Source organism: Salvelinus alpinus, chromosome 4 (assembly GCF_045679555.1).
Source record: "Salvelinus alpinus chromosome 4, SLU_Salpinus.1, whole genome shotgun sequence".
Classification (NCBI taxonomy): Eukaryota; Metazoa; Chordata; class Actinopteri; order Salmoniformes; family Salmonidae; genus Salvelinus; species Salvelinus alpinus.
The window spans coordinates 12,241,768-12,257,125 of NC_092089.1; the positions used below are offsets into that span (position 1 = coordinate 12,241,768).

Here is a 15,358-nt window from a genome sequence, read left to right on the forward strand (position 1 = left end):
CTGGCATTAGGGCATAAACCTAAACTTTAGGGCTTAACTTGACAGACATCATCTGCTTTAGGGAACGGGCTGAAAAAGTTCACATCAAACCACGGAGGCAAAAAAGAACAATGTCAGGAGTTTAATTCATGAATAGAAAAGCTGTGAAATGGAGAGTTGAAATGAAAGAGAAGAGAAGGACCAGAACAGTAATGTTTGGGAAAGATTAGGTGACGTGGTAGAAAGAGGATGATAGCAGCTGTGTTACGATGTGATGATTGTGAGGCGCTGTAGCCTTCAACAGTCACAAGACGGGGACTTCAAACAGGCCTATGGGACGTCAAAGGGAACTGTAGCCTTCAACAGTCACAAGACGGGGACTTCAAACAGGCCTATGGCACGTCAAAGGGAACTGTAGCCTACAAATTCAACAGTCACAAGATGGTGGACTTCAAACAGGCCTATGGCACGTCAAAGGGAACTGTAGCCTACAAATTCAACAGTCACAAGACGGGGGTTCAAACAGGCCTATGGCACGTCAAAGGGAACTGTAGCCTTCAACAGTCACAAGACAAGGACTTCAAACAGGCCTATGGCACGTCAAAGGGAACTGTAGCCTTCAAATTCAACAGTCACAAGACAGGGACTTCAAACAGGCCTATGGCACGTCAAAGGGAACTGTAACCTACAAATTCAACAGTCACAAGACAAGGGACTTCAAACAGGCCTATGGCACGTCAAAGGGAACTGTAGCCTTCAACAGTCACAAGACAAGGACTTCAAACAGGCCTATGGCATGTCAAAGGGAACTGTAGCCTTCAAATTCAACAGTCACAAGACAGGGACTTCAAACAGGCCTATGGCACGTCAAAGGGAACTGTAACCTACAAATTCAACAGTCACAAGACAGGGACTTCAAACAGGCCTATGGCACGTCAAAGGGAACTGTAGCCTACAAATTCAACAGTCACAAGACGAGGACTTCAAACAGGCCTGTGGCACGTCAAAGGGAACTGTAGCCTACAAATTCAACAGTCACAAGACGGGGATTTCAAACAGGCCGTCAAAGGGAACTGTAGCCTACAAATTCAACAGTCACAAGACGGGAATTCAAACAGGCCATCAAAGGGAACTGTAGCCTACAAATTCAACAGTCACAAGATGGGGACTTCAAACAGGCCTATGGCACGTCAAAGGGAACTGTAGCCTACAAATTCAACAGTCACAAGACGGGGACTTCAAACAGGCCTATGGCACGTCAAAGGGAACTGTAACCTACTGTTCAGATGGGTTAAATGGAAACTGACATCTGGACACTGACTGTAGGTCTATAACCTCTCACAGAGCCTTCATATTAACACCTGCAGAATTAAGCATTTCTTGCATTAAAGTGATACAGGCTACATTTTTACTCAGAAACAGGAGTGGAGAAATATAATTTCTTTCAGCATCTTGACAGAATGCGAATTTTGCAGTTAGATACCCATCTGCAGAGGTGTTATCTTTAATAACAATATAAAAACCTGATAGTATTTCAACCACATAAAATCCGAACTGAAATCTTGTTAGAAACACATTGGGTCCTGGTGAGTTGATTTAGTCTTCCAGGGCAACATAATTGTAACGATTGTCGTCTGGAGAAGGAGAAGAGGACCAAGGTGCAGCGTGGTAAGTATTCATAAATACGTTACTTTAATAAATATGAACACTAACAAAACGACAAACGAACAGTTCTTAAAATGTGACGACAAAACACTAAACAGAAAATAATCACCCACAACTCAAAGTGGGAAAACAGGCTACCTAAATATGGTTCTCAATCAGAGACAACGATAGACAGCTGCCTCTGATTGAGAACCACACACGGCCAAACACAAAGAAATAGACAACATAGAACACCAGACATAGAATGCCCACCCAAACTCACGCCCTGACCAAACTAAAATAAAGACATAAAAAAAGGAACTAAGGTCAGAACGTGACAATAATGACAGAAGAGAAGCTGATTGTATCTAATTATAGACAAGTTTGACTAACTAATAGACTTTATAAGAAGTGACGAGCAGAAACGTTGATAAATCAGTCATCCTGTTTAAACATCCTTCCTGTGTCACGCCCTGACCTTAGTTTTCTATATTTTCTGTATTATTTTGGTCAGGTCAGGGTGTGACGAGGGTGGGTATCTGTGTTTTTTGGTCTTGTCTAGGGGTTTTTGTTTATCTATGGGGTTTTTGGTATTGTCTAGGTAAACGTAGGTCTATGGTGGCCTGAATTGTTTCCCAATCAGAGGCAGCTGTTTATCGTTGTCTCTGATTGGGGAGCCTATTTAGGTTGCCATTTTTTCCATTTAGGTTTTGTGGGTAGTTGTCTATGTGTTGTTGCCTGTCAGCACTCTGTTATTTATAGCGTCACTTTTGTTTAGTGGTTCATTCGTTAATTAAAAAATAATTTATTCACATCACGCTGCGCCTTGGTCTCCTCACTACGACGAACGTGACTTCCTGTCTCTGACTGGAGCCTTAAAGTGAATGTTCTATATTAGTGGGTTATGGTCGGGAGCCTCTGATTTTCACATAGTCGGGTGGTTGAGGATGCGTTGTTAGTAATGGCGGGTGGGTGAACAAACACTGATCCTTAGGGTATACTGAACAAACACTAATCCTTAGGGTATACTGAACAAACACTAATCCTTAGGGTATACTGAACAAACACTAATCCTTAGGGTATACTGAACAAACACTAATCCTTAGGGTATACTGAACAAACACTAATCCTTAGGGTATACTGAACAAACACTAATCCTTAGGGTATACTGAACAAACACTAATCCTTAGGGTGTACTGAACAAACACTAATCCTTAGGGTATACTGAACAAACACTAATCCTTAGGGTATACTGAACAAACACTAATCCTTAGGGTATACTGAACAAACACTAATCCTCAGGGTATACTGAACAAACACTAATCCTTAGGGTGTACTGAACAAACACTAATCCTCAGGGTGTACTGAACAAACACTAATCCTTAGGGTATACTGAACAAACACTAATCCTTAGGGTATACTGAACAAACACTAATCCTTAGGGTGTACTGAACAAACACTAATCCTTAGGGTATACTGAACAAACACTAATCCTTAGGGTATACTGGTAAAACACTAACCCTTAGGGTATACTGGTAAAACACTAATCCTCAGGGTATACTGGTAAAACACTAATCCTTAGGGTATACTGGTAAAACACTAATCCTTAGGGTATACTGAACAAACACTAATCCTTAGGGTATACTGGTAAAACACTAATCCTCAGGGTATACTGAACAAACACTAATCCTCAGGGTATACTGGTAAAACACTAATCCTTAGGGTGTACTGAACAAACACTAATCCTTAGGGTATACTGAACAAACACTGATCCTTAGGGTATACTGAACAAACACTGATCCTTAGGGTATACTGAACAAACACTAATCCTTAGGGTATACTGGTAAAACACTAATCCTTAGGGTATACTGAACAAACACTAATCCTTAGGGTTTACTGAACAAACACTAATCCTTAGGGTATACTGAACAAACACTAATCCTCAGGGTATACTGAACAAACACTAATCCTTAGGGTATACTGAACAAACACTAATCCTTAGGGTATACTGAACAAACACTAATCCTCAGGGTATACTGAACAAACACTAATCCTTAGGGTATACTGAACAAACACTAATCCTTAGGGTATACTGAACAAACACTAATCCTTAGGGTATACTGAACAAACACGAATCCTTAGGGTATACTGAACAAACACTAATCCTCAGGGTATACTGGTAAAACACTAATCCTCAGGGTATACTGAACAAACACTAATCCTTAGGGTGTACTGAACAAACACTAATCCTTAGGGTATACTGAACAAACACTAATCCTTAGGGTATACTGGTAAAACACTAATCCTTAGGGTATACTGGTAAAACACTAATCCTTAGGGTATACTGAACAAACACTAATCCTTAGGGTATACTGAACAAACACTAATCCTTAGGGTGTACTGAACAAACACTAATCCTTAGGGTATACTGGTAAAACACTAATCCTCAGGGTATACTGGTAAAACACTAATCCTTAGGGTATACTGAACAAACACTAATCCTTAGGGTATACTGAACAAACACTAATCCTTAGGGTGTACTGAACAAACACTAATCCTTAGGGTATACTGAACAAACACTAATCCTCAGGGTATACTGGTAAAACACTAATCCTTAGGGTATACTGAACAAACACTAATCCTTAGGGTATACTGAACAAACACTAATCCTTAGGGTATACTGAACAAACACTAATCCTTAGGGTATACTGAACAAACACTAATCCTCAGGGTATACTGAACAAACACTAATCCTCAGGGTATACTGAACAAACACTAATCCTTAGGGTGTACTGAACAAACACTAATCCTTAGGGTATACTGGTAAAACACTAATCCTCAGGGTATACTGGTAAAACACTAATCCTTAGGGTATACTGAACAAACACTAATCCTTAGGGTATACTGAACAAACACTAATCCTTAGGGTATACTGGTAAAACACTAATCCTCAGGGTATACTGGTAAAACACTAATCCTTAGGGTATACTGAACAAACACTAATCCTTAGGGTATACTGAACAAACACTAATCCTTAGGGTGTACTGAACAAACACTAATCCTTAGGGTATACTGAACAAACACTAATCCTTAGGGTATACTGAACAAACACTAATCCTCAGGGTATACTGAACAAACACTAATCCTTAGGGTATACTGAACAAACACTAATCCTTAGGGTATACTGAACAAACACTAATCCTCAGGGTATACTGAACAAACACTAATCCTTAGGGTATACTGAACAAACACTAATCCTTAGGGTATACTGAACAAACACTAATCCTTAGGGTATACTGAACAAACACGAATCCTTAGGGTATACTGAACAAACACTAATCCTCAGGGTATACTGGTAAAACACTAATCCTCAGGGTATACTGAACAAACACTAATCCTTAGGGTGTACTGAACAAACACTAATCCTTAGGGTATACTGAACAAACACTAATCCTTAGGGTATACTGGTAAAACACTAATCCTTAGGGTATACTGGTAAAACACTAATCCTTAGGGTATACTGAACAAACACTAATCCTTAGGGTATACTGAACAAACACTAATCCTTAGGGTGTACTGAACAAACACTAATCCTTAGGGTATACTGGTAAAACACTAATCCTCAGGGTATACTGGTAAAACACTAATCCTTAGGGTATACTGAACAAACACTAATCCTTAGGGTATACTGAACAAACACTAATCCTTAGGGTGTACTGAACAAACACTAATCCTTAGGGTATACTGAACAAACACTAATCCTCAGGGTATACTGGTAAAACACTAATCCTTAGGGTATACTGAACAAACACTAATCCTTAGGGTATACTGAACAAACACTAATCCTTAGGGTATACTGAACAAACACTAATCCTTAGGGTATACTGAACAAACACTAATCCTCAGGGTATACTGAACAAACACTAATCCTCAGGGTATACTGAACAAACACTAATCCTTAGGGTGTACTGAACAAACACTAATCCTTAGGGTATACTGGTAAAACACTAATCCTCAGGGTATACTGGTAAAACACTAATCCTTAGGGTATACTGAACAAACACTAATCCTTAGGGTATACTGAACAAACACTAATCCTTAGGGTATACTGGTAAAACACTAATCCTCAGGGTATACTGGTAAAACACTAATCCTTAGGGTATACTGAACAAACACTAATCCTTAGGGTATACTGAACAAACACTAATCCTTAGGGTGTACTGAACAAACACTAATCCTTAGGGTATACTGAACAAACACTAATCCTTAGGGTATACTGAACAAACACTAATCCTCAGGGTATACTGAACAAACACTAATCCTTAGGGTATACTGAACAAACACTAATCCTTAGGGTGTACTGAACAAACACTAATCCTTAGGGTATACTGAACAAACATTAATCCTCAGGGTATACTGGTAAAACACTAACCCTTAGGGTATACTGGTAAAACACTAATCCTCAGGGTATACTGGTAAAACACTAATCCTTAGGGTATACTGAACAAACACTAATCCTTAGGGTATACTGAACAAACACTAATCCTCAGGGTGTACTGAACAAACACTAATCCTTAGGGTGTACTGAACAAACACTAATCCTTAGGGTATACTGAACAAACACTAATCCTTAGGGTATACTGGTAAAACACTAATCCTTAGGGTATACTGAACAAACACTAATCCTTAGGGTATACTGGTAAAACACTAATCCTCAGGGTATACTGAACAAACACTAATCCTCAGGGTATACTGGTAAAACACTAATCGTTAGGGTGTACTGAACAAACACTAATCCTTAGGGTATACTGAACAAACACTGATCCTTAGGGTATACTGAACAAACACTGATCCTTAGGGTATACTGAACAAACACTAATCCTTTGGGTATACTGGTAAAACACTAATCCTTAGGGTATACTGAACAAACAATAATCCTTAGGGTATACTGAACAAACACTAATCCTTAGGGTATACTGAACAAACACTAATCCTCAGGGTATACTGAACAAACACTAATCCTTAGGGTATACTGAACAAACACTAATCCTTAGGGTATACTGAACAAACACTAATCCTCAGGGTATACTGAACAAACACTAATCCTTAGGGTATACTGAACAAACACTAATCCTTAGGGTATACTGAACAAACACTAATCCTTAGGGTATACTGAACAAACACTAATCCTCAGGGTATACTGGTAAAACACTAATCCTCAGGGTATACTGAACAAACACTAATCCTTAGGGTGTACTGAACAAACACTAATCCTTAGGGTATACTGAACAAACACTAATCCTTAGGGTATACTGAACAAACACTAATCCTTAGGGTATACTGAACAAACACTAATCCTTAGGGTGTACTGAACAAACACTAATCCTTAGGGTATACTGGTAAAACACTAATCCTCAGGGTATACTGGTAAAACACTAATCCTTAGGGTATACTGAACAAACACTAATCCTTAGGGTATACTGAACAAACACTAATCCTTAGGGTGTACTGAACAAACACTAATCCTTAGGGTATACTGAACAAACACTAATCCTCAGGGTATACTGGTAAAACACTAATCCTTAGGGTATACTGAACAAACACTAATCCTTAGGGTATACTGAACAAACACTAATCCTTAGGGTATACTGAACAAACACTAATCCTTAGGGTATACTGAACAAACACTAATCCTCAGGGTATACTGAACAAACACTAATCCTCAGGGTATACTGAACAAACACTAATCCTTAGGGTGTACTGAACAAACACTAATCCTTAGGGTATACTGGTAAAACACTAATCCTCAGGGTATACTGGTAAAACACTAATCCTTAGGGTATACTGAACAAACACTAATCCTTAGGGTATACTGAACAAACACTAATCCTTAGGGTATACTGGTAAAACACTAATCCTCAGGGTATACTGGTAAAACACTAATCCTTAGGGTATACTGAACAAACACTAATCCTTAGGGTATACTGAACAAACACTAATCCTTAGGGTGTACTGAACAAACACTAATCCTTAGGGTATACTGAACAAACACTAATCCTTAGGGTATACTGAACAAACACTAATCCTTAGGGTATACTGAACAAACACTAATCCTTAGGGTATACTGAACAAACACTAATCCTTAGGGTGTACTGAACAAACACTAATCCTTAGGGTATACTGAACAAACATTAATCCTCAGGGTATACTGGTAAAACACTAACCCTTAGGGTATACTGGTAAAACACTAATCCTCAGGGTATACTGGTAAAACACTAATCCTTAGGGTATACTGAACAAACACTAATCCTTAGGGTATACTGAACAAACACTAATCCTTAGGGTATACTGAACAAACACTAATCCTTAGGGTATACCGGTAAAACACTAATCCTTAGGGTATACTGAACAAACACTAATCCTTAGGGTATACTGAACAAACACTAATCCTTAGGGTATACTGGTAAAACACTAATCCTCAGGGTATACTGAACAAACACTAATCCTCAGGGTATACTGAACAAACACTAATCCTTAGGGTATACTGAACAAACACTAATCCTTAGGGTATACTGAACAAACACTAATCCTTAGGGTATACCGGTAAAACACTAATCCTTAGGGTATACTGGTAAAACACTAATCCTTAGGGTATACTGGTAAAACACTAATCCTTAGGGTATACTGGTAAAACACTAATCCTCAGGGTATACTGGTAAAACACTAATCCTCAGGGTATACTGGTAAAACACTAATCCTCAGGGTATACTGGTAAAACACTAATCCTTAGGGTATACTGGTAAAACACTAATCCTTAGGGTATACTGAACAAACACTAATCCTTAGGGTATACTGAACAAACACTAATCCTTAGGGTATACCGGTAAAACACTAATCCTTAGGGTATACCGGTAAAACACTAATCCTTAGGGTATACCGGTAAAACACTAATCCTTAGGGTATACCGGTAAAACACTAATCCTTAGGGTATACCGGTAAAACACTAATCCTTAGGGTATACCGGTAAAACACTAATCCTCAGGGTATACCGGTAAAACACTAATCCTCAGGGTATACCGGTAAAACACTAATCCTCAGGGTATACCGATAAAACACTAATCCTCAGGGTATACCGGTAAAACACTAATCCTCAGGGTATACCGGTAAAACACTAACCCTCAGGGTATACTGGTAAAAATAATGTCAGCAGCGGTAGGGAAACAGACCTTTAAACATTTGATACAGAGACAGAAGGAAACAGACCTTTAAACATTTGATACAGAGACAGAAGGAAACAGACCTTTAAACATTTGATACAGAGACAGAAGGAAACAGACCTTTAAACATTTGATACAGAGACAGAAGGAAACAGACCTTTAAACATTTGATACAGAGACAGAAGGAAACAGACCTTTAAACATTTGATACAGAAGGAAACAGACCTTTAAACATTTGATACAGAAGGAAACAGACCTTTAAACATTTGATACAGAAGGAAACAGACCTTTAAACATTTGATACAGAAGGAAACAGACCTTTAAACATTTGATACAGAAGGAAACAGACCTTTAAACATTTGATACAGAAGGAAACAGACCTTTAAACATTTGATACAGAAGGAAACAGACCTTTAAACATTTGATACAGAAGGAAACAGACCTTTAAACATTTGATACAGAAGGAAACAGACCTTTAAACATTTGATACGGAGACAGAAGGAAACAGACCTTTAAACATTTGATACGGAGTGTAACGTGTGCGCTGGGAGTCAGGAATCAAGTTCAGGGAGTGAACACATTTAATGAATGAAAACATAATATAAAACAAGAAACACGAACAACATACAGACCTGAAACTGAAACAATGACACCTGGGGAAGGAACCAAAGGGAGGGACATATATAGGGAAGGTAATCAGGGAAGTGATGGAGTCCAGGTGAGTCTGATGCTGATGACACGCAGGTGCGCGTAACGATGGTGACAGGTGTGCGCCATAACGAGCAGCCTGGTGACCTAGAGGCCCGGAGAGTGAGAACAAGTGACACAGAAGGAAACAGACCTTAAAAGCATTTGATAGAGAGACAGAGGGAAATATACATTGTGTTCTTTGCTATCCTCTCCCTACTCCCACGCGCTGAACACACAATGTATTTTCTGAGTAAAGGGCACTAGGGCCGAGTAACACGTACTTTTTGACAGTAAAGGCAGTATTTCCAGCTAGAAAAAAAATACAGATATAGCTACTCTAACAACATTTAAAAAAGCAGTTAAACATCAATTCCATCCGTTTTCCTGAGGTATTGTTGGGCTACACTTCCTAGCACCAACTTGCACTTGTACGTGTTTAAAAAACAAACAAACAAAGCATTACGATAAAGTTTTCGAATCATCAGCAAAATGGAGGCCAAATGGAATGTGGAATGTGTTGTTTCTCCTCCGTTGGATTCCAGAACAGTAGAGTAGTAGAACAGCTCAGCTGCACCGTAGGCAGTCACACCCCCACCACACAGCCTCGCCGGGGGAACCCAACCCCAGGCCTTTCTCTCTCTCTCTCTCTCTCTCTCTCTCTCTCTCTCTCTCTCTCTCTCTCTCTCTCTCTCTCTCTCTCTCAATTTCAATTCAATTCAATTCAAGGGGCTTTATTGGCATGGGAAACATGTGTTAACATTGCCAAAGCAAGTGAGGTAGGTAATATACAAAAGTCAAATAAACAATAAAAATGAACAGTAAACATTACACATACAGAAGTTTCAAAACAATAAAGACATTACAAATGTCATATTATATATATGCAGTGTTGTAACAATGTACAAATGGTTAAAGCACACAAGTTAAAATAAATAAACATAAATATGGGTTGTATTTACAGTGGTGTTTGTTCTTCACTGGTTGCCCTTTTCTTGTGGCAACAGGTCACAAATCTTGCTGCTGTGATGGCACACTGTGGAATTTCACCCAGTAGATATGGGAGTTTATCAAAATTGGATTTGTTTTCGAATTCTTTGTGGATCTGTGTAATCTGAGGGAAATATGTCTCTCTAATATGGTCATACATTGGGCAGGAGGTTAGGAAGTGCAGCTCAGTTTCCACCTCATTTTGTGGGCAGTGTGCACATAGCCTGTCTTCTCTTGAGAGCCATGTCTGCCTACGGCGGCCTTTCTCAATAGCAAGGCTATGCTCACTGAGTCTGTACATAGTCAAAGCTTTCCTTAAGTTTGGGTCAGTCACAGTGGTCAGGTATTCTGCCACTGTGTACTCTCTGTTTAGGGCCAAATAGCATTCTAGTTTGCTCTGTTTTTTTGTTAATTCTTTCCAATGTGTCAAGTAATTATCTTTTTGTTTTCTCATGATTTGGTTGGGTCTAATTGTGCTGTTGTCCTGGGGCTCTGTGGGGTGTGTTTGTGTTTGTGAACAGAGCCCTAGGACCAGCTTGCTTAGGGGACTCTTCTCCAGGTTCATCTCTCTGTAGGTCTGTAGTGTCTCTCTCTCTCTCTCTCTCTCTCTCTCTCTCTCTCTCTCTCTCTCTCTCTCTCTCTGTCTCTCTCTCTCTCTCTCTGTCTCTCTCTCTCTCTGTCTCTCTCTCTCTCTCTCTCTCTCTCTCTCTCTCTCTCTCTCTCTCTCTCTCTCTCTCTCTCTCTCTCTCTGTCTCTCTCTCTTTCTCTCTCTCCTCTCTCTCTCTCTCTCTCTCTCTCTCTCTCTCTTTCTCTCTATCTCTCTCTCTCTCTCTCTCTCTCTCTCTCTCTCTCTCTCTCTCTCTCTCTCTCTCTCTCTCTCTCTCTCTCTCTCTCTCTCTCTCTCTCTCTGTCTCTGTCTCTGTCTCTCTCTCTGTCTCTCTCTCTCTCTGTCTCTCTCTCTCTCTCTCTCTCTCTCTCTCTCTCTCTCTCTCTCTCTCTCTGTCTCTCTCTCTCTCTCTCTTTCTCTCTCTTTCTCTCTCTCTCTCTCTCTCTCTCTCTCTCTCTCTCTCTGTCTCTGTCTCTGTCTCTTTCTCTCTCTGCTCTCTCTCTCTCTCTCTCTCTCTCTCTCTCTCTCTCTCTCTCTCTCTCTCTCTCTCTATCTCTCTCCCATGGGGACACTTTGAGCTCTGCCTCGGGCTTACAGTCAGAACAAGACATCTGCAAGAGGCATCCACTTTAGAAAAAACACTTCTGTTGGACTCAGTAGACGCGACAAAAACACTTCTGTTGGACTCAATAGAGATGAATAGGTTTCCCTTTTTGGATGCAGTCAGTCAGGTAAACAGATGTATCTCTGCACTCACCATGTTGGCGTTAGTGATAATGTGTTTTCTCTGTATAGCAGAGCCGACCGGTTCACCCATAATGACAACCCTATTAAAGGAGAGGTCCGGAGGGAAATTGCTTATCATTGAAAATCATTAGTACTGGCTGCGGCTGTTGTTGTCCTTATTTAGCTGCTCTTTACATAACATAAACTTCTCCTCGGGTTCTCTGGATACTCTGGCTGGGTTGAGTTCCCCCCCCCCCCCCCAGCTAAATCTCTGTAGCTAGTACAGCACTTAGCTAGCTAAGACCCAGGAAGTCCCAGGAAGACCCAGGAAGTCCCAGGAAGACCCAGGAAGTCCCAGGTCACTCATAGACCCAGGAAGTCCCAGGAAGACCCAGAAAGTCCCAGGAAGACCCAGGAAGCCCCAGGTCACTCATAGACCCAGGAAGTCCCAGGAAGATGCAGGAAGTCCCAGGAAGACCCAGGAAGTCCCAGGAAGACCCAGGAAGACCCAGGAAGTCCCAGGAAGACACAGGAAGTCCCAGGAAGTCCCAGGAAGACCAAGGAAGTCCCAGGAAGACCCAGGAAGTCCCAGGAAGACCCAGGAAGTCCCAGGTCACTCATAGAACAGCAACGTGTTCCTTCTTCATTCTTCTTCCTGTATTTTAGTGTATTTTCTTTCTTTATGTGTCTGTATGTGTTTGGGGGTGATTGTTCCCCAGAAAGCTTTGTAGCTTTCGTGACACTTTAACTAGCCACGAACCACTCGATGACCTAAACCCAGACTACACCGGGTCACAACAGTAAACTGCTTTATTTGTTGTTGTTCTCGTCAGGCACAGAAGATTGATGGTCAAACGGTCAAAGATTTAACAGTTGTTATTCTCTCCTCGCTGATTAGCTGGTCATTATCAAGAAAAATAGAGTGCTAAGTTAGCTACCAAGTTTTAGGAAACATACCGAATGGTACCCTGCTCCCTATAAAGTGTACTGCGTTTGACCATGGCCCATAATGCACTAGGGAGAGGATAGGGTGGCATTTACTCACACTCACCCCTGGTTGTTTGGGATACAGGATAACTCACTCACCCCTGGTTGTTTGGGATACAGGATAACTCACACTCACCCCTGGTTGTTTGGGATGCAGGATAACTCACACTCACCCCTGGTTGTTTGGTATACAGGATAACGCACACTCACCCCTGGTTGTTTGGGATACAGGGTGTAACTCACACTCACCCGTGGTTGTTTGGGATACAGGGTAACTCATACTCACCCCTGGTTGTTTGGGATACAGGATAACTCACTCACCCCTGGTTGTTTGGGATACAGGATAACTCACACTCACCCCTGGTTGTTTGGGATACAGGATAACTCACAATCACCCCTGGTTGTTTGGGATACAGGATAACTCACAATCACCCCTGGTTGTTTGGGATACAGGATAACTCACAATCACCCCTGGTTGTTTGGGATACAGGATAACTCACAATCACCCCTGGTTGTTTGGGATACAGGATAACTCACACTCACCCCTGGTTGTTTGGGATACAGGATAACTCACTCACCCCTGGTTGTTTGGGATACAGGATAACTCACACTCACCCCTGGTTGTTTGGGATACAGGATAACTCACAATCACCCCTGGTTGTTTGGGATACAGGATAACTCACAATCACCCCTGGTTTTTTGGGATACAGGATAACTCACACTCACCCCTGGTTGTTTGGGATACAGGATAACTCACACTCACCCCTGGTTGTTTGGGATACAGGATAACTCACACTCACCCCTGGTTGTTTGGGATACAGGATAACTCACACTCACCCCTGGTTGTTTGGGATACAGGATAACGCACACTCACCCCTGGTTGTTTGGGATACAGGATAACTCACACTCACCCCTGGTTGTTTGGGATACAGGATAACTCACACTCACCCCTGGTTGTTTGGGATACAGGATAACTCACACTCACCCCTGGTTGTTTGGGATACAGGATAACTCACACTCACCCCTGGTTGTTTGGGATACAGGATAACTCACACTCACCCCTGGTTGTTTGGGATACAGGGTAACTCACACTCACCCCTGGTTGTTTGGGATAAAGGATAACTCACAATCACCCCTGGTTGTTTGGGATACAGAATAACTCACACTCACCCCTGGTTGTTTGGGATACAGGATAACTCACACTCACCCCTGGTTGTTTGGGATACAGGATAACGCACACTCACCCCTGGTTGTTTGGGATACAGGATAACTCACACTCACCCCTGGTTGTTTGGGATACAGGATAACGCACACTCACCCCTGGTTGTTTGGGATGCAGGATAACTCACACTCACCCCTGGTTGTTTGGGATACAGGATAACTCACACTCACCCCTGGATGTTGCTCATCGCTACAGGGCCACAGACCAAGACCACTCTCACAACATCAAAGGGCTTCATGTGGCAAATGTCTACTTCACGCTCAGAAGATTTACAGTCAAACAATTTTTACAATGACTCTCTCTCTGCTGTGGTACCAGGCTGTCTAGACTAATGACTCTCTCTCTGCTGTGGGACCAGGCTGTCTAGACTAATGACTCTCTCTCTCTCTGCTGTGGGACCAGGCTGTCCAGACTAATGACTCTCTCTCTGCTGTGGGACCAGGCTGTCCAGACTAATGACTCTCTCTCTGCTGTGGGACCAGGCTGTCCAGACTAATGACTCTCTCTCTCTCTGCTGTGGGACCAGGCTGTCTAGACTAATGACTCTCTCTCTCTCTGCTGTGGGACCAGGCTGTCTAGACTAATGACTCTCTCTCTGCTGTGGGACCAGGCTGTCCAGACTAATGACTCTCTCTCTGCTGTGGGACCAGGCTGTCCAGACTAATGACTCTCTCTCTGCTGTGGGACCAGGCTGTCCAGACTAATGACTCTCTCTCTGCTGTGGGACCAGGCTGTCTAGACTAATGACTCTCTCTCTCTCTGCTGTGGGACCAGGCTGTCTAGACTAATGACTCTCTCTCTCTCTGCTGTGGGACCAGGCTGTCTAGACTAATGACTCTCTCTCTCTCTGCTGTGGGACCAGGCTGTCTAGACTAATTACTCCCTCTCTCTCTCTGCTGTGGGACCAGGCTGTCTAGACTACTTACTCTCTCTCTGCTGTGGGACCAGGCTGTCTAGACGAATTACTCCCTCTCTCTCTCTGCTGTGGGACCAGGCTGTCCAGACTAATGACTCTCTCTCTCTCTCTGTTGTGGGACCAGGCTGTCTAGACTAATTAACTACAAAGCTTTGGGGAAACTAACTCACTGCTGATTGGTTATCGTCTCTCCCTACAGGGACGGCCCTGACCAAGGCTCTCCTCAGATTGGTCAGTTCAGCGGAAACACGCCCCAGAAAGCGGTCTATACAACAGCCAATCATGTCCTCATCAAGTTCCACAGTGATTTCAGCACTAGCGGGTTCTTTGTGCTTAGTTACCATGGTGAGTAGTGCCCTTTTAAAGTTTCTACTTAGTTACCA

General features: G+C 41.9%; 1 protein-coding gene across 1 annotated transcript in view; it reads left to right on the forward strand.

Annotated features, from left to right (window-relative positions):
* The window catches only part of LOC139572868 (CUB and sushi domain-containing protein 3-like), a 1,528,140-nt gene that overhangs the window by 1,316,331 nt on the left and 196,451 nt on the right, over positions 1-15,358 (forward strand). The window contains exon 45 of the mRNA XM_071395690.1: positions 15,175-15,320. Within this exon, the coding sequence (XP_071251791.1) occupies positions 15,175-15,320 (146 nt within the window). The remainder of the gene's footprint in view (positions 1-15,174; positions 15,321-15,358) is intronic.